This window comes from Hibiscus syriacus, unplaced genomic scaffold (genome assembly GCF_006381635.1).
Source record: "Hibiscus syriacus cultivar Baekdansim isolate YM2019G1 unplaced genomic scaffold, ASM638163v2 tig00003041_pilon, whole genome shotgun sequence".
Classification (NCBI taxonomy): domain Eukaryota; kingdom Viridiplantae; phylum Streptophyta; class Magnoliopsida; order Malvales; family Malvaceae; genus Hibiscus; species Hibiscus syriacus.
The window spans coordinates 8,569,909-8,593,591 of record NW_024061960.1 but is presented as its reverse complement, the minus strand read 5'-3'; the positions used below and the strand labels follow the sequence as shown (position 1 = coordinate 8,593,591).

The 23,683-nt window shown below is 36.4% G+C and overlaps 1 protein-coding gene across 1 annotated transcript; it reads right to left on the bottom strand.

Annotated features, from left to right (window-relative positions):
* Positions 1-509: 509 nt before the first annotated feature.
* On the bottom strand, positions 510-2,332 carry LOC120171627 (protein ALTERED XYLOGLUCAN 4-like). Its single transcript, XM_039179310.1, has 2 exons — positions 2,020-2,332; positions 510-1,901 (listed from the first exon to the last, which is right to left on the bottom strand). The coding sequence occupies exons 1-2, from the start codon at positions 2,240-2,242 to the stop codon at positions 814-816; spliced, it is 1,311 nt and encodes a 436-aa protein (XP_039035241.1). The 5' UTR covers positions 2,243-2,332; the 3' UTR covers positions 510-813.
* Positions 2,333-23,683: the final 21,351 nt, after the last annotated feature.

The window sequence follows — 23,683 nt, the reverse complement described above, 5'->3', positions numbered from 1 at the left end:
CCAAAGCCAGCCATGTTGCCTCAAGGCTCGTGTTGTATAATATTCTTCCGAAACTCATTTTCTTTTAACATCATTTGATTCTCATTACACCTAAACAAAAATATTAAATCCTTTTTTTGTCAATTTTTTTTTTACTTTTTATTTTTCAAAATTAAAAATTGTGCCTTGTAAATAAAATATATTTTAAAATGAAATATAAAAGTATCTTTGGATACCTGTAGCTTCACTGCTCTGTTTACAACAAAAAATATGTTTTACTGATGATCTGTATATATATATACACAAAAAAAAAAGCATATTTCAGGGGCATTGGCCAAGATGATAACCTTGTTTCCCAAGAAACAAACAGAAAATTCCAAATGATCTTTAAAAATTCCGCCTCACATTTTCACATTGCTCTCATTTATACTGAGCTGATAACAAAAATCAACGTATCACTACTCTGTTTACAACAAAAAATATGTTTTACTGATGATCTGTATATATATATATACACAAAAAAAAAGCATATTTCAGGGGCATTGGCCAAGATGATAACCTTGTTTCCCAAGAAACAAACAGAAAATTCCAAATGATCTTTAAAAATTCCTCCTCACATTTTCACATTGCTCTCATTTATACTGAGCTGATAACAAAAATCAACGTATGTTCCAAAAGAATTCCCATCTTTATCACCCCCAAAGAACAAAATTATCTCATTTTTATCCGTTTGTTTTTGAGAAAGAAAAATATACACCAACCAAAATACAGCAGAAGAGCAAAAAATGAAATCGAAACCCTGAATTTTGTATCGTGTTCGCCTCGCCTCGCCTCTCACTCTCCTCTCCTCCATCTCCTGATAACTTGCAACATTATCTGATTCCATGTATCGATAGGACCCGGAAGACACCAATGTACACAGTCGTTTTGAACATGTTCTTCAACTCCGTTGGCAAACGGAAACGGATACATGTAAGGCCCCGGATGACCATCTGGTCTCATTAATGACAATTTGGTCACATCCAATATCTCAAGTCTCATCCCTCCAAATTGCTTTACCTTCACATTGGCAGCTTCGATTTCTTCGACCGCGATCAATCTCATATCCGCATCCATTCCTTCAACCATCTTCTCTCCTTTGGAAGGCTCTGTCTTGGGACAAGCACCCGCCTTATCCCATTCGCCTTCAAAATGTGAAGGAGAAAAACTGGTTAAAAACGCATCAATTCCATTACGACTACCCTTTTTCCTCTCGATTATCGACTCGAGAGCGATCTTTATCGCCTTCCTCATCACACCATAGAAGCCTATCTCGGTGTGGTTTAGTCCAGGGCAGTAATGGCAACCTAAAACAGAACCACCCTCATAATATACAGCCGGATGAAGAAACCAATGCCCTATTGAGAGTACAACCATATCTAAATGGTCCAAATCAGATCCCCACCTCTCATCAACAACATCAACATACAATTCATTGTGATCCGGACCACCTTTCGATTTCTCAACACCTCTAACAAGAAATGGCGACCAATAAACCGATACGGTAACGTTATGAGAATCGAAATGCCATGTACGAAACCTGTTATCCTCCCCGTTTGTGTAAACCAGGTTCGGATTCGAGGCGGTAGCCAGCATGCATAGGAGTGATTCCAATTGGTTCCTAGCCATTGAGTCCCCAACAAAAGCTATATGCTTGTTGCTAAGAAGGTTGAAGAAAGTGTTGGGATCAAACCTAGGGAGTTGGCATTGGTTCAGTTGCCATCGCCAGTAAAGGTAACCCAAATCTGGTCTCCCATGTGAGATGCAATTTTGACCGTCTTTGATGGTACCACAGGTTGTGCCATTGTATAAAGGCCCCCTCTTGTCATGGACCCATCTTCCATTGGTGTAGTTACATGAAGTTTTATTAGCAATTTCCTCTTCTGCAAAATAAGCAAGAATAGAAAAAAAAATCAAAACTTGATTAATAATAATAACATCATCCATTATCGAAAAAGTGAGAAAAAGTCTTGACAACTTTAGTTTCTTCGCTGCATGTACCTCTGGATAAAGATAACGAGGGAGGCGAAGGAGGAGAAGAAGAAGTGAGAATGATGCGGTTGCTGTGAGGAAGCTGATCTGTGGTGGATTGAAGGAAAGGGGAAGGATGAAAGTAGAAGCGAAAGAGAGCTATTGAGAAGAGAGCATAAAGAACATAAGGCAAGAACTTAGTGCTGAACGAACGAGAGCGAGTTGAGACTTTGAGTGGACTCGTTACACCCATGTTTCGAAAGACAGAGATTGCTCTGTGTTTTTCTGGGTAATCTCAAGTCTCAAAACTAGAACATTTTCCACCTCAGAACAACTGTGGAAATCAAAACAGTGTTTTTGTTGGTAGCGGACGAACAGAGAGAGAAAGACAGAGAAGCATAATGCTCTTTTTAGTCCCACAATTTTATTAATTTTATTATTTTAAATTGCAAAAATGAATTGTTGTTTAGTTTAGCACCGCCGGCTCCGTAAAAACTATACATGTGTGCCACTCTGTGAACATGGATATTTATCATTTTAAAATTCTACTGCTAAATAATTATATCGACTCTTCATTATTTTAAAATTAAATCGATCTCTATTATTATCTAATTTATGAAATTTCACATTAGGGGTTCATCAAATATTGTTTTCAAGTCACAAAGTAGGAGTAATAAACAGTGGACGGTGACAGCCGAAGCCACAAACGTGAACGTTTTAAGAAAAAGCATAGACTAAAAGCTTTTCTTTTCATTGCCCATTATCATGATGACCCACCTAAAAGTCATAATGGAGATGGTTAGCCATGGAGAACCATTAGGTATAGATGATAATCATGCTGTTCTTATCGAATTAAAATTCTATTTTTTCAGTTAGATTATATTTATATTAATGTTAATATTTAAATTGTGATGGTTATAAATAAGTTACCTTTTTATGATTTGAATGAAGAATTATAGGTCGATGATACACAATGAAGTTACATATAGTTTGGTTAAGAAAATTCGAAGAATATTAAGGTGAATTCAAGGGGGAAAAAAGGAAAAAAATTATATGTTTAGTATCTCAATAATTACATTTGTTTTATTTTGGTCACTCAACTATTATATTTTTAAAAATGATACCTAACGTTATATTTTTGATTTTATTTTGGTCACACACGTTAAAAAATTAACAAAATTTCTGACATGATATTTGTCAATAATGATGTGACATCGTCTTATGGTGTCCTATCAAAATCATCGTTAGTTTTTTTAACAGTGTGTGCCCAAAATGAAATTAAAACGTAACGTAAGGTATGATTTTGAAATAAAAAATAGTTTAGTGACCGAAATAGAAAAAAAGTGATAGTTGGGATACCTAACTTATAGTTTACTCAAAAAATACATCAATCAAACACAAAGTTGTGACCTATTTTCCAAGTGTTCTCTAGCAGCTTGTTTATAGAATTCTATTTTGAACTTGAATGGTATGAATCCTACAAATTTGGCCTGGGAGGAAACAACAATCAATTCATGGAAAGGGATTTCTCTTATCACATTCATTTTGAAAATTGCTTGGTCTGCTTTTATATATACTATTTGGTAGGAAAGGAATCAGTGAATCTTCCAGAAACGGTCAAGACCTGCTGAAATTATACTTAATGAAATCATTGATGTTGTTCGGTTTAGTCTTAGGAGAAAAAACTTCAATAGGCTTGATAGTAATAATCTTAACATTTGTAATACTTGGGGTTTATAGTTCTACCAATCATTGATTTTGTATAGATGTGCATAATGTTCTTTTTGTATTGATTGATTGATTGATTTGTAGCAAAAATTTGCTATTTTGGATAATAAATTTTTTATTTGTCCAAAAAAAAAAGTTGTGACCAAATAATTTATTATACAATTGTTTCACTTAAAAATATATATATTTTTAAAAGTTTTCATTTTAATTCATATATTTTTAATATCTTTTCAATTTGAACAAAAAATTAAAAATATATATATATATTTTCCTACGACTTAGTCCTTACTGCAGCATTAATATTTTTCTCTCAACAATTTTTCACGATTCATATTTTTTAAATAAACTTTTAATTTATTTTTATATTTACCGGTCTAATATCAATTAATTTATTAATAGAATAAATTTCTATCTAACAATAAAACAATATTGGTTACGTACGTAACTTTCTGCATTGCAGATGCTCTGATTCTCAAAGCATACGCAATGTCCGTTGTGACTTAAACATTATCATCTGTAGAACAGTGAAGTTGATAGATATCAGTAAGTACATCATCATGAGAACCGAAACAAATAAAAACATTACAAAAAATCGTTTCAGGACATAATTAAAACACTAAAAATAACAAAATCCCAGCTTACTTGATCATGAACACGAAGCTGAAAGTTTTCGAGCTGTGAAGATCTCAATGCAATGGACAGAGGCATCAAAGACCAACTCAGTAATGGAGATCATTAACTAAAGAAGGGTGAAAGACATGTTAACCGACAGTAATAAAAAGAAGTGAGAGTTGGGGTACTGACGATGAACTGTTAATTTAAATAAAATTTATTAATACATGCGGCATTATATCATTAGCAGGAATATAAAAAGGCACACAAAAGAGACATAGGATCTTGTTCACCACAATGACGTAAAATTAAAATTTATTATGAATTAGTCATTTACCAGCTGAACAAAATTAAGTTTGGATAAAATATTTTACTAATCTATGTTCCTATCACCGACTAGAGTCCTTTGGGTGGACTCCACCTCCGTAAGACTGGATTTATTTGAATACGAATATTTCGGTGTTATCTGCCACTATTTTCAGTTTTATCGGAGGTGTATTTCGCTCTAGTAATAATGAGTGAATCTCATATATCGTCACGCTTCTTTAAGTCGAGCTGTGAGGCTTTTACAATGGTCTTTAAGTGGCATGAACCTACGATTTTGAACAGCTCCAAGTGCAATTCGACTATATAGAAACTATAAAGTTAGTCATTACTCCGAGCACATACTTCAGTTCCTTCCTACTAGTAAAAGTCATTTATGTTATTCAAAATCAAGCATAGTTTATGGAGCTTTTTTAGATCCCACGATAATGCGATATGGTGGTTGATTGACTGACGAAGATGTCCGCTCTTGATCACTATCGAGTTTCATTGTTTGATCTTGTGCCACCCAATATTCAACTGCTTGTTTCAAAGGATATAACGAGACCTCCGTATTGTAGAATTGTTCGTAATTAAATCACTTATTTTTTTAATATACTTTAATTATTGGTTTGAAGTCACCTTCCAATTAAAAATAATAATAAGTATATTATATGAACCATAATAACGTAAAATTAAAGTTTACTATGAATCAATCATTTACCAACTGAACAAAATTAACATTTGGATAAAATATTTGTAGATGCTCGGTTTTGTCCGGGGACTTCGTTCGAGTTCTAGATCCAGTACGAGGTACAGTGTGATTAGTGAGAGCCCAAATGAGTCCAAACCAGTTGGAGGCCTATCTCAAGCCCAATGGACAGCAGTTGCATGTAGAAAAAAAGAGAGATTGACGTTGGTTTTTAGCAGTTAAAATAATCAAATAGTGGGGGATTAACTACTGAAAACTAAATGAGGGGAACCACTAAAAAGACTATGAACCAAATAGAAAAAAAAAGATCAACGAGGAGTCATCAGAGGAAAATATCAACCATCACGAGAGGACGAGGAGCCGAAAATGCTAGTAGCTATCATCAATTTCGCGGTGTAAAAGGATACGACAAGAAACAATAGTATAATCTTACAATTCAAAAACAGAGAAAGCAATAGAGGTATATTTTTTCGAGGAATTCTTCTTCAATTGCTTTTGTTTTCCAGTTTGTTTTTTTTCATTTTGTGTGTGTGTGCGCTAATATTATTTTGAATTAAATAAAAAGAGAATTTGGGATTGAATCACTTGGGTTATACGAATTCAAGTGGAGTCTTATTGACTACATTCGTTCTATGTTCGAGCTATGTCAAAAAAAAAGTTTGAAATTAGATTAGTAAGCATAAGTTATAAAACAAGACAAAGTGCAGGGGGAAAAGAGAGAAATTTACCTTTCTTCTTCGTTTTCTTTCATCGTTGAGGGGCTTTGAAGAGAGGGCTTATGGGTTTCGAAGAGTGTAAAGGAAGTTAGAAAGAGAAGTTGAGTCCATCGCCGGAGAAGTAGAGAGTCACCGTTGAGGGTGGTCATCGGAATGGTTTTCTCGATTATGAAGGTTAGGCGTGCGCCAAAGTCCTCGGTTGAGAGTGGGTTCTTTTGGGATATAGAAAACCGAAGTAGTTAGGCTTCTTTCGTCGTTGGGTTGCCGGTCGGTTAAGGTGAAGTACAATTGCAGTCGAATAGAAGTTGGCCATCAAGGTGTGGTGGCTGAATGGTGGCGACGGAGGCTCTCGGTTCAGCTATCGGGGAAGAAAGGGAGAATGGAGAAGGGTACTGGAAACGACAGTGCTAAATTTAGGAGTTTAGCTTAGGTTTTTTTAGTTTAGCTTATATATTAAAGCATTTGGGTTAATTAAGTTTTGGCCATCGATTTTGTTTGGTAAACTCAGATTTTCAGTCCCTCAAAAGTTGCATGTTTTCACGTTTAAATCATGGATTTGTGCTTTTTTTATTTATTTATTATTAAACACTAGTTCATAAATATTATGTATATATTTATATCGAATATGTTTCAGTTAATATGTTGTATGTTGTTTTTGTGTATTACAGCATGCTTTTAACTTATACATTACAACATAAATGGATTACAACATGTAATTTTGTTATGAATATGTTACTTTGCATGATAGCTCTTTATTTAATCTTTAATGTATATGTGATCGTATGACATTTTTTTTACAATTTGTATGATATCCTCATGTGCATAACTCGACATATTACATAATTGGATTAAGGGTAATATACTTTTAATTTAAAATTGTTTTAAGTGGGTTGTCATAACGCATTTGAGGTCCGCTTTTAATAATTTTAAAATAAAAATATATCCCATTAATGACGCCTAAAAATTGATCCATCACTTTAAAATTTGGGAATGGAAGAAAAAGAAATGTTCGACTATTTAAATTTATCGAGAAAATGTTGTTATAGCTTTTAAGATCTGGTCTCGATATTTGTAAATAACCGAACATTCTTTATCTTTCTAAAACGACTTGGTAATCTTAATTTAATTTATTTAGTGCTTTTGAATATTATTAAATTCACATCTTTGTTTTATGGGATCAAAAATCAAATTAAGTTCGAATTTATAAAGTTCATTGCAAAGCCGTTAATTAATCGACTAGGTACAGATTTAGGGCGTTGTGGGGGTGTTAATCCTTCCCCACACATAACCGACTCCCGAACTCATTTTTGGTAATGCAGACCTCAATTTGTTGTTTTAATTAAAATTAATTTTTGTTTAAAATGACAGCATTTTTGGGTGCCCAATCACACCCTAATCAAAGATTGGCGGTGACTCTTCGAACCGTATTTTTCGATCGTAAAGGAAATCCAAAATTTTTCGAAACGAGAGGTCTTTTAAATCGCATTTGTTTTTAAATTAAAAAGAGGATAATTAAGAATTAATGTGGTTTTCAAAATCTCACTTTCTCATTTTTAAAGAAAAAATCGTTTCGACAACTTGGTGACTCCGCTGGGGATCTTTTTTTAGAGAGTCAGGCCGATAGTCGATTAATTAATTGTCTTTGCAATTGAAAATTATAAATTCGTTTTAATTTGGTTTTTGATCCCTTGTTTGGTTTTTAATAAGTTTTGTTTGTATTTTTGATTTTTTTTAATTTAATTCGATTAACTAATAAATAGTTGTACTGATTTGTTTGCTAATGGTTTCAGATTAATTGTGTGAATTTAGGAAATTTTGAGTGTTTTTATTATTTTTTTTTCTCTTTTCCTCACACACTGCACAGTTGCATTATCATGACATGAGCTAAAACCCCGCTCCGTCCAAATTAAGTAGGAGTGAGAGACTATGCCCTCGTGTGGTTTTCACCTCCGCATGGGATAGTGGATCACTCCTAGAGCTCACGCCTTATGGTCCTCGTGACGGTAATCACCTTCACATGGACATAAGGAGGTGTGTTCCCTCAAAATTGAACTCGATCCCCTAAAGCCTGTGATGGGCTAGGATTGAGGGTTCTACAGCCCAAAAGGGCCCCGACAAGGACAATTCGAGAACCTATTACTTTAGAACTGAACCCAATATATAGTGAACATAGAGCATGAACTTAGTTTGAGCCAACCCCGAGCCTTAAGAATCCCGTGAGGAGGGTACACAAGGAAAAGCTTTTTTTGAGTCATTTATTTTTCGTTTTTCGAATAAATGCATGCGAACTAGATATCATGCGGTTAGATTTATTTTTCGAACAAGCATGCGAATTAGATATCATGTGGTTAGGATTTCTTTTTGTGAATAACAAAGCATGGGGGTAGATATCATGTTGGGTAGGATCTGATAAAGCATGATTGGGTAGCCAGCATGTGGATAGGATACTTTAACAAATTGTTATCCCGACTTAATTGCTTTATGTTTACTAACCGATCTTTTATTGTCTTTACCTTGTTTCTTTTCTGTTTTGCATTGCACTATCCATTACATGGTGTTGATTTGGGATCGATGTCCATATAGAAAGCCAGTAATATGGAACGAATGGTTCAGAAAGAGGTTGAGGACAATGCAGATGTCCTTAAAGATATCAAGGATGGTATTTTGTGGTGAGCTTCGTGGAATGTTTCTTCGGATATACTTTACAGATGTGGAGAGCGAGATTGGGTTCCGTTGCCAGGTATATGGGGTTCTGTCGGGTATGCACCGCTACTAGTTTCTAGACAGTATGGGTCAAGGCAGTTCATTCCAACCACATGAGACTTGGTAGGGTCATATTTTGCATTCAAAGGAGATCAATATAAGGGTAAAGTTAAAGGGGTTACTGAGGCCTGGAAGCAAACTCGTCGTGTGAATCTATTCACTTATGATCTCGAGTTATCTCAAGAGTACGAGCAGTGGAGAAACAGTCGAGTAAATGATAACATCCCGATGGTGAATCTTGAAAACATTCAGCCTGTGGAAGAATAGTTGAGAATGACGCCATCTCCATTAGAGTTAGCTAAGCGCGATTTCGAAGTAGAACGGAGACAATGGAGAATGACTTTGCAGAAGCTAGAAAATGAAGTGTATCAAAAGGGATTGGATATTGACACTCAGAAGAGTAGAGCAGATTGAATTGAAAGAGTGGAGAAGCAACTTCGGCTAGACTTTGACGATCTTCGGTCAACTTATCAACGAATGGTAAAAGCTCAGACAGGTTCTAGCTCGAGTAAGTCATCTGTCGAATGGAGGCAAGAAGTGGCTAGCCTCAAGAGAGTAGCCAGAGAGAGTCAAGAAGAGCTCAAGCAAATCAGACACCAAGTTAAGATTTTATCGAAGGAAAAGGATTCTTTAGAGCAGCGGTTACAAGAGAGTCAAACCCATAATGAGAAGTTGAAGGGGAAGATTTCCAGTTTAGAGACTGCATTACGACGATACCGAAGTAGGGAATGTAGCTCAAGCCGTGGGGAAGTTGAGAGTCTGAAAAAACAAGTAAGTGAGCTTCAAGCCATGGTTCAAGATTTTCAAAGGCGAGCAAGTGAGCTATCGATAATTCCTTATGAGGGGGATGTACAGTGGCGTTTTCGATTGGAGCGAGCTGAGGAGAGAGTTAAGCAAAGAGATGGCCTTATTGCTTGTTATCAAGGACACGCGCAGGGAATAGTTCAATATTTGGTCATTCTATCTAAGGAAGCTACTGATGTGACTGAAGAACTAGATCCCGAGGCTGAAGAAAACCAGAAGATTGTGGAGTTGCTAGCACATGTACAACAAATAGGAGATATGGTGCAGATTTATTTGTGATATGTTCCAACTTTGTAATTGAACGTCGTTCTAATATAAAGAGTTGTTCTAAAGAGTCGTTCCAGGATCAACACCCTGCATTTTGCATATACATTTTTTAATGCATTTAAATTTTTGCATCGCATTTTATTCATTTGTAATCGTATATTTCAAATTCATTAATAAACATCAACATTAATAAAAAGACTGTGTGACAGAGTAATATTGGGAACTTCCAAGCATCCCTATAATACCCGGAAGAAGGTTATGGATGATAAAATTGCTCAACTTGAGAAAACTCAGCTAGAGTTACAAGAGATTATGAAGAAAATGCAAGAAGATATGATGAATGCCCATAAGGAGATGTTTGCCAAGTATACGAGTCTGTTGGAAGGAAGAAATCTGGAACATAGGAAAAGTCCTGTGCCAGGAGCTGTAACTGAAGACCCACTTTATCCTCCAGGGTTCACCCCAGAACAATCTCAGAATGTTCAAGTGACTTATGTTCATATCAGGAAGGTGCACATTAATCCAGTCGGTGCTTCTGTTAACGTACAACCTGGATCTAGTTCGTATCATGAAGAACATCAATATCATCAAGTTTCAGACCTTGATGAAGAAGCCAAGAAGGACCAAAACAATCTGCTGGAAGAGAAATGGAAATAATTAGAAAGAGAAGTAAGAGCCATGAAGGAAGATACCGGTGTCTATGGATTCGACGCAAAGGAATTAAGTCTAGTTCCTGATTTGGTTTTGCCACAAAAGTTTAAGGTTCCTGACTTTGAGAAGTTTGATGGTACCAGGTGTCCTTCTGCGCATATCACGATGTTTTGTAGGAAGATGACCTGATACATAGAGGATGATCAATTGTTGATACACTGCTTTTAGGAAAGCTTAACTGGTTTGGCAATCCGATGGTATAACCAGCTGAGTAGAGCTAATATGAAATCGTGGAAAGACTTGGCTAAGTCCTTTCTTGAGCAATAAAAACATGTAAAAGATATTAAGCCCAATAATATGATGTTGCAAGGAATGAAAAAGAAGTCTAACGAGAGTTTTAGACAATATGCTCAAAGATGGAGAGATGTAGCGGTGCAAGTCTATCCACCATTGGAAGAGGATGAAACAAATATGTTTTTTGTCAATATCTTAAGGGCTCCTTTTTTCTCGCATCTTATCGGTAATCCTTATCGAAGTTTTGTTAATGTAGTTATGGAGGGAGAAATGATTGAAATGACGGTTAAGAGTGGAAAGCTCGAGGGAGGAGAGTTTAGTAAGAGGTCACCAACGAGGAAAAAGGAAAACGAAGTCAGTAATGTGAGGCAGTACGATTCTAATAACATCATTGCTTCTCGTCCTCAAGGAGTAGGGACATCAACACAAAATGACAATAGATAAGGGGTAAGGGACCAGAGGAGAGAGAGGCCTCAATTTGACCCCATCCCAATGACTTATAAGGAATTATTTCAGATTTTGTATGATCGGCATGTGGTTTCATCATATCACGTGACACCAATGCAACCTCTTTTTCCTAAATGGTATGATGCTAGTGCTCAATGTGAGTACCATGCGGGGAATCCCGGGCATTCCATTGAGAATTGTACTGCGTTTAAGAAGGTTATCCAAGCTTTGAGAACGAGGAATGACATCAACTTTGGTGACAGTGAATAGCCGAATATAGCTCAGAATCCATTAACAAGCCATGCAGGGGCAGGAGTTAACGCAATTACTGAAGAGAAAATAAAGAGAATTGTAAGGAATGTTAGTGAGATGGTATAACCCATGAATTGGGTGTGGTGCCAGATGGTTAAGGTATGATTGTTGAAGCCCAGTTTGATGAGTGAATAGTTTAACAGTGGAGAGGTATGTCAGTATCATAACAGTGAATGACACAGTATTCAGCAATGTCCTGACTTCCTATCTTTGGTACAAGACATGATGGACAGTAAAGAAATTGAGTTCTTTAAAGAGATTGCTGAAGAAGAGGAAGCGGAAGTTTGCACTTCAGAAGGATCGTCTAAAGGGGTATACAATGCTAGTTGTCCCCTGATCATTACTCCCAAGAATCGATTGCCTGAAAAGGTAGCTCTGAAAGTGGTTATTACACCTCCATCTCCATTCCCATATATGGATAATAAACAAGTGCCTTGGAGATGTGATTGCCAGATGGGAGATGTAACAAAAGAGAATGAGAAAGTAGATGAGGTGGGACACTTTACCAGAAGCGGTAGGTGTTATTTTCTTAATCCAGCTAAAGAGTCTGAGAAGAAGGTTGTTGTTGATAAGGGGAAAAGGTTGATGTGCAGATAGAAGAAGATAAGCATGTGATCAACGAACCTGTAACTGAGAGTGAAGCAATGGAATTTTTGAAGTTTCTGAAGCACAGTGAGTACAGTGTTGTGGAACAGTTACACAAGTTGCCTGCCTGTATTTCTGTTTTATCATTACTTTTGAGTTCAGAGGCCCATAGGAATGCTCTGTTAAAGTTTTTGAACCAGACTTTTGTTCCAAAAGAGTTGCCCATTGAAAAGTTGGACCGGTTAGTTTCCAATATACAAGCTGATAATTTTTTATCTTTTTCTGAGGATGAGATCCCTTCTAGGATGATTGGTAGTCAGAAGGCTTTGCATACCATATTTAAGTGTAAAGGGCATGTGTTGTCCTGGGTTTTGGTTGATAATGGTTCGACTTTGAATTTGATGCCCTTAGTGACTCTGAAGAAGCTTCCATTAGATAGTACGCTTATGAGAACATGCCAAAGTGTGGTTCGAGCTTTCGATGGGACTAAAAGAGAAGTGTTAGGCAAGATTGATGTTCCTCTAACTATTGGTCCAGCAACTTATGAAGTGGAAATTCTCATAATGGACATTATGCCTACTTACAAGTGTTTGTTAGGAAGGCCTTGGATTCATCAGGCTTGTGCAGTTTCGTCCACATTGCACCAGAGACTGAAATTTGTGATTGATAGAAGGTTGATATGTATTCACGCTGAAGAGGACATTATTGCTTCTGTTTCTACTACTGCTCTGTATATTGAAGTTGATGAGCAAGCAGTTGAGTGTTCTTTCAGATCATTGGAGTTTGTCAATGCCACGTTTGTAGCCAAAGGCAGGAAGATACCAAAGCCTTGATTGTCAAACTGTACCAAGATGGGGCTTAAATTGACTCTTGGAAGATAAGTGAAAGTTGGAAAGGGGTTAGGTTGACAGTTGCAAGGACCGGTGAATCCAATATGCCCTATTACTAAAAGAGATCGATTTGGTTTGGGGTATCAGCCAACTTCGAGGGATAAGCTAAGGGGAATTAAGAAAGGTCAGGAAATGAGAAAGGCCAGATTGGCTGGTGAAGACCTTAGCTGGGAACCCATGACCTTCCTGCCATTGAGCAGCATTTTCATATCTGGGGGGCATATGTTTCAAGGGAATTCAAGGAACACTGAGGTGATGGTTGAGAATGCCTTGGGAGATTTAGGCATTAATGTTATAACTAATGGTGAGTTTGAGGTAATGAGAGCTACGGGCATTTACCCTGCACCGTCGGGCTTCGTGTTGAACAATTGGACCGTGGAAGAACTACCTGTAGTTTACAAATCTTTTACAGAATAATGCAATGGAACTTTCTCCCTGTTGTTCATACCCTGGGGCAATAGGTGATTTTATGTCAAGGGTTAAGCTATTGTTTTTGCTCGATTTCAATAAAAAATGCATTGTGTTAGTTCCAAATGGCAAACATTCTCCCATGCATTTTTTCATTCATTCTTTGTTGTATATATGTATGTATTTATTCCTTTCTATTTATTTATATGGGAAAAGATCCTCCCTTATGTATATATGTATATATATATTCTCTTTCGTTTTTCTTTCAGGAACTCATATATCAATAATATGAATGCTAATGACTCTGACCCGGATATTGATTTCGAGAAGCCTATATGTCCAGGGGAAATCGAGGATTGTGATGATGATGAGGGATGTGAACTACCTTCTGAATTGCTGAAAATGGTAGAGAATGAAGATAAACAGATTCTACCTCATAAAGAGCCTACTGAGATTTTGAATTTGGGGGCAGATGAGAATAAGAGAGAAGTAAAGATTAGTACCACTTTGTCAGTTGGAGGTCGACAAGATTTGATAGAATTGCTTTGAGAATACAAGGATGTGTTTGGTTGGTCATACGAAGATATTCCAGGTTTAGATACAGAGTTGGTTGTCCATAAACTGCCAGTAAAGCCTGAATGTAAGCCGGTACAACAAAAACTGAGAAGAATGAGACCTGAGATGCTGCTCAAGATTAAAGAGGAAGTGAAGAAACAATTTGATGTCGGGTTTATTAAAGTGGCTAAATATCCTGAATGGGTGGTGAATATCGTCCCAGTACCGAAGAAGGATGGGAAAGTTCGAATGTGTGTCGACTATAGAGATCTCAACCGAGCTAGTCCAAATGATAATTTTCCTTTTCCACATATAGACACTTTAGTGATAATACTGTTGGAAATTCTTTGTTCTCTTTTATGGATGGTTTCTCTGGCTATAATCAAATTAAGATTAACCCTGAAGATATGAAAAAAACGACGTTCGTTACCATGTGGGGAACGTTTTGTTATAAAGTAATGTCGTTTGGATTAAAGAACACAGGGGCAATATATCAAAGGGCCATGGTGACGTTATTTCACAACATGATGCATAAAGAAATAGAATTTTATGTCGATGATATGATTGTCAAAGCTAAGATAGAGGAAGAACATATTGGGAATTTAAGAAAACTCTTTAAAAGACTAAGAAGATGCCAGCTAAAACTCAACCCAAATAAATGTACTTTTAGGGTAATATCTGGGAAGCTGTTGGGATTCGTAGTAAGCCGAAAAGGAACTGAAATATACCCAGATAAAGTAAAAGCTATTCAAGATTTGCTAGCCCCACGAACACAAAAAGAAGTCAGAGGATTTTTGGGGAGATTGAATTATATAGCTCGGTTTATTTCACAGCTGACGGAAAAGTGTGATCCCATATTCTGCCTTCTTCGCAAGAATAACTCAGGGGGAATGGAGTGAGGATTGTCAACGAGCTTTTGAAGCAGTGAAAATATATTTGTCGAGCACTCCAATCTTAGTGCCACCCATCTCAAGCAAATCATTGATTTTGTATTTGTCGGTTTATGAAAATTTAATGGGGTGTGTGCTGGGGCAACGTGACCAAACTGAGAAGAAAGAAAGGGCTATCTATTATCTCAGTAAGAAGTTCACCGAATACGAGACAAGATACTCACCCATTGAAAAGTTATATTGCGCTTTAGTGTGGGCTACCCGAAGGCTTAGGCAATATATGTTGTATCATATTACTTGGCTTACATCCAAGCTTGATCCCTTGAAATATCTAATGGGTGTGCCTGCATTATCTGGAAGATTAACTTGTTGGCAGATCCTATTGTCCGAATTTGACATCCAGTATGTAAACCAGACGGCAATTAAAGGAAGTGCTATAGCGGAATTCATTGCAAGCAGGGCTTCGGAAGAATATGAGTTGTTGAGCTTTGATTTCCCAGATGAGGATTTAATGTCTATTTCGGTAGAAGAAGCAGTGGTATCCACTAGTAAATATTGGAAGTTGAACTTCGATGGTGCTTCAAATTCCATGGGACATAGAATCGGGGCAATTTTGGTCTCACCAGAGGGAGAACATTATCCTTTCACCAGTCGGCTAAATTTTGAGTGTACAAACAATATGGTCGAGTATGAAGCTTGTGTTCTAGGTCTTAGAGCTGCCGTTGAACGCAAAGTAAAAATGCTCAAAGTGTATAGGGATTCAGCTTTGGTAATTTACCAGCTCAGAGGAGAATGGGAGACAAAAGATCCTAAGCTTGTAGAATACCGTAAGTTGGTTATGGAACTTGTTAAAGAATTTGAAGAAGTAACTTTCAATTATCTCCCCAGATAAGAGAATCAAATGGCAGATGCCTTGGCCACACTGGCAGCGGTATTTAAGATGAACGAGCATTCAAATATGATGCCCATTGAAATGAAAGCTTATGAGTATCCAGCCCATTGTTTTAATATTGAAGAGGAAGAAGATGGAAACCCCTGGTATTATGATATCTTGCAATATATAAGGTATCAGAGTTATCCGGAACAAGCCATTGAGAATGATAAAAGAACCATTAGAAGAATGGCATCAGGGTATGTGCTTGATGGTGAGACTCTATACAAGAAAAGTCTAGATCAGGTCTTGTTAAGGTGTGTTGACACGAAAGAAGCCAAGTTGATTCTTGAAGAAGTGCATGAGGGAATATGTGGTACCCATACTAATGGGCATGCTATGGCTAGGCAGATTATGAGGTTTGGGTATTATTGGTCAACTATGGAAACAAATTGTATCAATTATGCCCGAAAATGTCACAAACTTCAGATTTATGGAGATAAGATACATACTCCTCCTCATCCGTTGCATGTAATGACAGCGCCGTGGCCATTCTCAATGTGGGGCATGGATGTTATTGGACAAATTTTGCCCAAAGCTTCAAATGGTCATCACTTCATTATGGTAGCCATAGATTACTTTACCAAATAGGTAGAAGCAGCTTCTTACGCAAATGTTACCCAGTCGACAATATGTAATTTCTTAAAGAAAGAGATCATTTGTAGATATGGTTTACCAGAGAGGATTATCTCCGATAATGCGTTGAATTTAAATAATAAGATGATGGATTCAGTTTGTAAGATTTTCAAAATAAAGCATCATAATTCCACCACTTATCGCCCAAAGATGAATGGGGCAGTAGAGGCGGCTAATAAGAACATCAAAAGGCTCATAGAGAAGATGACTGAGACCTATAAGGATTGGCATGAGAAGTTGCCATTTTCTCTGTTGCTTATCGAACTTCTGTACGGACGTCAACTGGGGCAACTCCCTTTTCTCTGGTATATGGGATAGAAGTTGTTTTACCTATTGAGGTAAAAATTCCCTCACTTCGGATTTTGTCAGAGGTGAAGCTAAATGAAGAGAATGGGTACAGGCTAGGTATGACCAATTGAATTTGATTGAAGAAAAGAGATTGAAAGCTATTTGTCATGGTCAGATGTACCAAAAACGTATGATACGGGCACATGGTAAGAAAGTTTACCTTCGAGAATTCCATGAGGGAGATTTGGTGCTTAAAAAGATTTTGCATGTTCAGAAGGATTTCCGAGGAAAATGGATGCCTAATTAGGAAGGACCTTATGTTGTCAAGAAAGCCTTTTCTAGGGGAGCTCTAGTCTTAACCGAAATGGATGGATTGAAATTACCTTATCCAGTAAATTCCGACGCTGTTAAGAGATATTTCGCTTGAAGAAAAATGATAAAATGATAAAAAAATGAAAATGAAAAAAATGAAAAAGAAAATGAAAAGAAAAAGAAGAAAAGAAAAGAAAAATGAAAAATGAAAAATGAAAAATGAAAAAAATAAAAAATAAAAAATGATGGAAAAAATGAAAAGGAAAAAAGAGAGAAAAAGAAAAAAATATGAAAATGGAAAAATGGAAAAAAAAGAAAAAAAGAAAAAAGAAGAAAGAAGAAATAAGAAAGAAGAAAGAGAAAAATTAAAAATGAAAAAAAAAATGGGGGTTCAAGATGAAAACCCGGAAAGGGCGTCTTGGAACCAAAGGAGGTCTCAAGTTGAAAACTCGCAAAGGGCGACTTGAGTTTTGTTTAAATTCAAAATTCGTACATGGTGGAGGTTCCGAATTGATTCTAGAAGTAGAAAGAGCTCCTGATGTGGGTAGTAATAATAACAGTTGGCGATCAGGGTTGAGACTAAAGATTAATGAGTCTCGATGAAAACAACCAGGAGAGAAATTGAATGCACATGAGATTCAATACTGGTCTAGGGCATCCAATAATGGGAGATTTGGGGGTTTAGAAAGAGCTTCACATTCTTAAGCATTATCACAATGTTGGAGATCCTTTCGACAGAAGCTACACTCGAATCATTCTAACGGCGCGCCTGTTCAAAAGCATTTGTATTATTGATATTTGAAGACTCCTACTCTTTTGTTCTTTTATATGCATCCAGTTAAAAGTTTGCCATATGGTTACCTAAAAATTCTCTGCATTTATATAAATAAAGAGATGTCTTTTCTTGTTAATTTCCCTTTTTGCGAGCATGTTATTTTGAAAGGCTAAAACATATAGCTTAACTTGAAGTACATGAGATCATTTTGTATTATTCTGCAAAAGGTTTTGGAAAATACAGGTATTCTGAAGCTGACAATGGTTTAAACATATAAGCTTGTGTGGCTACGGGAAACTAAAACCTCAAAATTCATAAAAAATCTCAGCTATTAAAAGATGACCCAAAGAGATTATCGTTAATCAAGAAGTTGGTCATGGGTAATGGCGGGTTTCAAGAAAGAAATGAGTCAAGGTCCTGTTAAGCCGAGAGATATGGAATTGAGATTGTTAGATGGGGTGAACTGGTCAAATGTTCTGTGCCCAAGACAAAACCGAGTTCCATTGAGATCAAAAGGAGATAGAGTTCTTTCGAAGAAGAAAACGCATCAAATTGCATAATTGCATACATTTTAGGCATGAATAAGATCATGACATTCATAATTGCATGATGACTTAAATATCTACAGGTTTCACAGGGATGGTTGAAGATTGAAGATATTGAAGCATCGAGATGAAGATAACTGGTTTTGAAATCTTGAAAAGAATGATGTTTAGACGACAACTGAGTCAAAGTAGATTCACATATCCAATGGCTTCCAGACAAGTTTTCACGATGGAGATGGATTTTCAGAAATTTTCTTAAATTCTAAATTTTTGAGTATAATATTTTTCAAACATATATTAATGATTGGTAATGTTTGATTTTCAGGTTTGACCTTCGAAACAAGTCAATCTTAAGCCTTCACGAAAGAGCAGTGAAACAATTCAAACTTAAGCCTTCACGGAAGATTAGTGAAACAAATCATCTATAAGCCTTCACGGAAGAGTAGTGAAACAAACTCGTTGGTTGAAGATTGAGTCATGTACTCTCTGAAGGAATAGAGAGCGGACCTGTTTGTTGAAGATTGTTCGAGTTCTATACTCTCTGAAGGAATAGAGAGCGGACCCGTTTTATGAAGATTGTTCGAGTTCTATACTCTCTGAAGGAATAGAGAGCGGACCCGTTTGTTGAAGATTGTTCGAGTTCTATACTCTCAGAAGGAATAGAGAGCGGACCTATTTTATGAAGATTTTTTGAGTTCTATACTCCCTGAATGAATAGGGAGCAGACCCGTTTGTTGAAGATTGTTCGAGTTCTATACTCTCTGAAGGAATAGAGAGCGGACCCGTTTGTTGAAGATTGTTCGAGTTCTATACTCCCTGAAAGAATAGGGAGCGGACCCGTTTGTTGAAGATTGTTCGAGTTCTATACTCTTTGAAGGAATAGAGAGCGGACCCGTTTGTTGAAGATTGTTAAGTCTTATACTCCCTGAACGAATAGGGAGCAGACACATTTGCTGAAGATTGTTCGAGTTCTATACTCTCTGAATGAATAGAGAGCGGACTCGTTTTATGAAAATTGTTTGAGTTCGTTTGAGTTCTATACTCCCTGAATGAATAGGGAGCGGACCCGTTTATTAAAGATTGTTCGAGTCTTATACTCCCTGAATGAATAAGGAGCAGACACGTTTGCCGAAGATTTATCGAGTCTTATACTCCTTGAAAGAATAGGGAGCAGACCCGTCATTTGAAGATTTTTCAAGTATCACTTATCTTGAAGTAACAGTGGGGTGCTTTAATCTTTTGAAGTTCTCAGGACCGGACAAACTCGATCATCTTTTGATCTTTGCTCTATTCTCGTTATACGACAATGAGCAAAGCGGGGCATCTGTAGATGCTTGGTTTTGTCCGGGGACTTCGTTCGAGTTCTAGATCCAGTACGAGTTACAATGTGGATTAGTGAGAGACCAAATGAGTCCAAACCAGTTGGAGGCCCATCTCAAGCCCAATGGACATCAGCTGCATACAGGAAAAAAAAGAGATTAACGTTGGTTTTTAGCAGTTAAAATAATCAGATAGTGGGGTATTAACTACTGAAAACTAAATGAGGGGAACCACTAAAAAGACTATGAACCAAATAGAAAAAAAAAGATCAACGAGGAGTCATCGGAGGACAATATCAACCATCACGAGAGAACGAGAAGTGATCAGAGGAAAATATCAACCACCACGAGAGGACAAGGAGTCGAAAATGCTAGTAGCTATCATCAATTTCACGGTGTAAAAGGATACGACGAGAAACAATAGTGTAATCTTATAATTCAAAAACAGAGAAAGCAATAGAGGTATATTTTTTCGAGGAATTCTTCTTCAATTTCTTTTGTTTTCCAGTTTGTTTTTTTCGTTTTTTGTGTGTGTGCGCTAATATTATTTTGAATTAAATAAAAAGAGAATTTGGGATTGAATCACTTGGGTTATACGAATTCAAGTGGAGTCTTATTGACTCCATTCGTTCTATGTTCGAGCTATGTAAAAAAAAGTTTGAAATTAGATTAGTAAGCATAAGTTATAAAACAAGACAAAGTGCAGGGGGAAAAGAGAGAAATTTACCTTTCTTCTTCGTTTTCTTTCGTCGTTGGGGGGCTTTGAAGAGAGGGCTTATGGGTTTCGAAGAGTGTAAAGGAAGTTAGAAAGAGAAGTTGAGTCCATCGCCGGAGAAGTAGAGAGTCACCGTTGAGGGTGGTCATCGGAATGGTTTTCTCGATTGTGAAGGTTAGGCGTGCGCCAAAGTCCTCGGTTGAGAGTGGGTTTGTAACATCCCAAAATACAGGATAGTGACCAAAATTGTAAAATTTCATAATATGGTGATTAAAGTATAATAGTTTAATAGTTTAATGATTTGTCAAAAATATTTCCTAAAAGTTTATTGTAATTATCTAAAGAGTTAAAGGGCAAAATGGTCATTAGACTTGAAAATATAATTAAATGATATATATATATGGATAAGGATGGAGATTTTTCCAGAAAAATCTCTTCTCTCTTTTCCTTCTTCATTTTTTTCTCTTCACGTGTGAAGCCAAGCAAAAGGTAAGTTGTCTCTTGAGTTGATTATGTGCTGAAATTTAAGTTTAGTTTTGATTATTAGATGCTAAGTAAGATTAAGGAAGGATTAATTTGCTTTAAAACAACAAAATGAAGAGTTTATGAGGATTTAAAGATTAGGAGTTTTGGAATGAAATATTGAAATAAAGTGTATATTGAGAATTGAAAGTTGAATTTGACTTGTAATCAAGTTAATTAAGGGATAGGAAGTGTTAGAATATGAATTTGAACATGTTGCAAAACTAGTAGAATTTTTGTAATTACATAGGAATGACTATATTTGAAGTTAAAGAAGTGATTATGGAATAGAAATAAGTTTAAGTATGTGTATTAAAGTTAGGAGTATTAAGGGAGGTAAAATAGGAAGGTTAGAATTGAAAATTGATGATTTTCGAGCTTAGAATGCAATTTCTGGGCAGAGGGAACCGATACCCTATGAATGGGAATCGATTCCCCCTCTTGAACGAAAAATTCCAGATTGTTCAGGTGGTATCGATTCCCCTGGGGGGGGTATCGATTCCCCCCTAAATAAAAATTCAGAATTCAATTTATTAAACCGGTTTAAGTTATTAACATCAAGTTTAAAGTTTAGGCTTCTGATAGTTGTTTTGAAATGATATATTTATGTAGATATTGAGCCTAAACAAGTTCCGGAATAATCGAATCAAAGCAAGGCTAAGGTGAGTGCAATTTAAATTGTACTTATGTGATTGATCAAACATTGGCTTGCGATGAGTCAATGATAGAGTTACTATGGTAAGAAGTAACTTATATAATGTTATGTGATTACTCTGTATGCATTAGTACATAGAAATGGATGTTATGTTTTATGTTACATGATTTACATGCTTACATGAAAATGCAACATATGATATTAGATATGTGTTTACACATACATTTGGTATGTGATAGAAGAGAAGGAACATGTGATTATGAGATCAAGGATTACACGTATATGTAATACGTGACTGAAAAGAAACGATATGTGTTTATAAGAGTAAGAATATGAATAAGTAATGTGAACGGTCATAAATGATAATGCCCATGTTATGTGATATGAGAGCTAGGGGTATAGTTGGCATGCCAAGGGTCGAGGGTTACCTATGTTCTTCGGGACATATGGACTGTTTACCTATGTTCTTCGGGACATATGGACTGTTTACCTATGTTCTTCGGGACATATGGACTGTTTACCTATGTTCTTCGGGACATATGGACTGTTTACCTATGTTCTTTAGGACATATGGACTGTTTACCTAGGTTCTTCGGAATCTATGGACTGGTCCTTCGGGACATTGATCGAGCTGTTGTGACAGCATAGTGGTGCACAACCTCAATGTACTCACATACCTTGAGTTCTCAAAAGTATACATGGGCTAATACATGGTCTTTACAGAGAGTAAATGGACTAGGTATGTTTTGTTGTGAAGTAGTATATGTGTTCCATGGTATGTAGAGAAATGTTCGATATATGTAGTTATACGATAAAGAGGTACTAAAAGTATTTATATTATCTCAGGTTATCATGTATACTGAATTATATGCGACTCAATTGAATTCATAGATTGAATGTTTATATTTATGAGAAATGCATTATTGTTATTATGTTTTTGCTTCACTAAGTCTATGACTTAGCGTGTAAGTGATTTACACGTAGGTACTGAGAAACAGAAGGATCAAAGCTAAGTTCAAAGTAACAACATATCTCTGCCCAAAGACCAGATCAGAAGTAAATTATACAGTATGTATTATTATGATAAATAGGTTGGCATGTAATTAAAGTAGGTAAATTAGGTATTATGCTCTGATCGAGTTTTGTAATCTTTTAAACATATATATAAGTACAAATGCAAAGAAATGAACTGTTAAATTTTTTATGAGTGTTATGTACAATTTACGAAAAATCACTGTAGCAGGTTACTGTATTACTGTTCATATCGTATTTCACCGTTCATAAAAACGTTTTTATCTCAAATTTTTATACAACACACAATTGAATAATATTTGACTGTATTTTCTTAATATAAATTCAAATGTTCAGTACTTTTACAAGAGTAAAGGTTTTGAAAAATGTCAATGTGACATCTCGGACCCGTATTCAAGTCGGGTACGGGTTGGGGTGTTACATTTAATGGTATCAGAGCTACGGTTTAGCCGATTCTCGGCATAAACAAGAGTCTAGGGTGTCTTATAATGTATACATGCCAACAAAATAGTGAAAACTTCTGATCTGGTATAGTAGTGAGTATGTTGTTTTGCTAATAGAACGATATGTTTATTCTTAATAGATGTCCGGACATGATAGTTATAGAAGTCAAGCGGGAGATGATCGGCCCGCTGAGAGCAGTAATTCACCTGCCCTGGCCAGGCAAGGTGAAGAACAGACACCTTCTGGAGTGCCTGTAACTGATCAAGATGTGTTCTTTAGAACATTAGATGCGGTATTGACGCGTTATCAACCTCCTGTTACTTCAACTCCAAGAATGAATGTTGCAAAGGAGTTGAAGGGTTTAGGAGCTACAGAGTTTAAAGGTGAAGCCGAAGAAGGTCCTGTTGCTGCGGACCTTTGGCTTAATGATGTAAAAATTATGTTAGATGGACTCCGCTGTTCTAATGTAGAGAAGTTAGATGGAGTGGTCTCCTTGCTTCGTGGGCAAGCGAGAATTTGGTGGACAAATGTCACTTTGAGAATGACCAATGATCAAGTGACATGGTCTTTGTTCTTAGAAGAA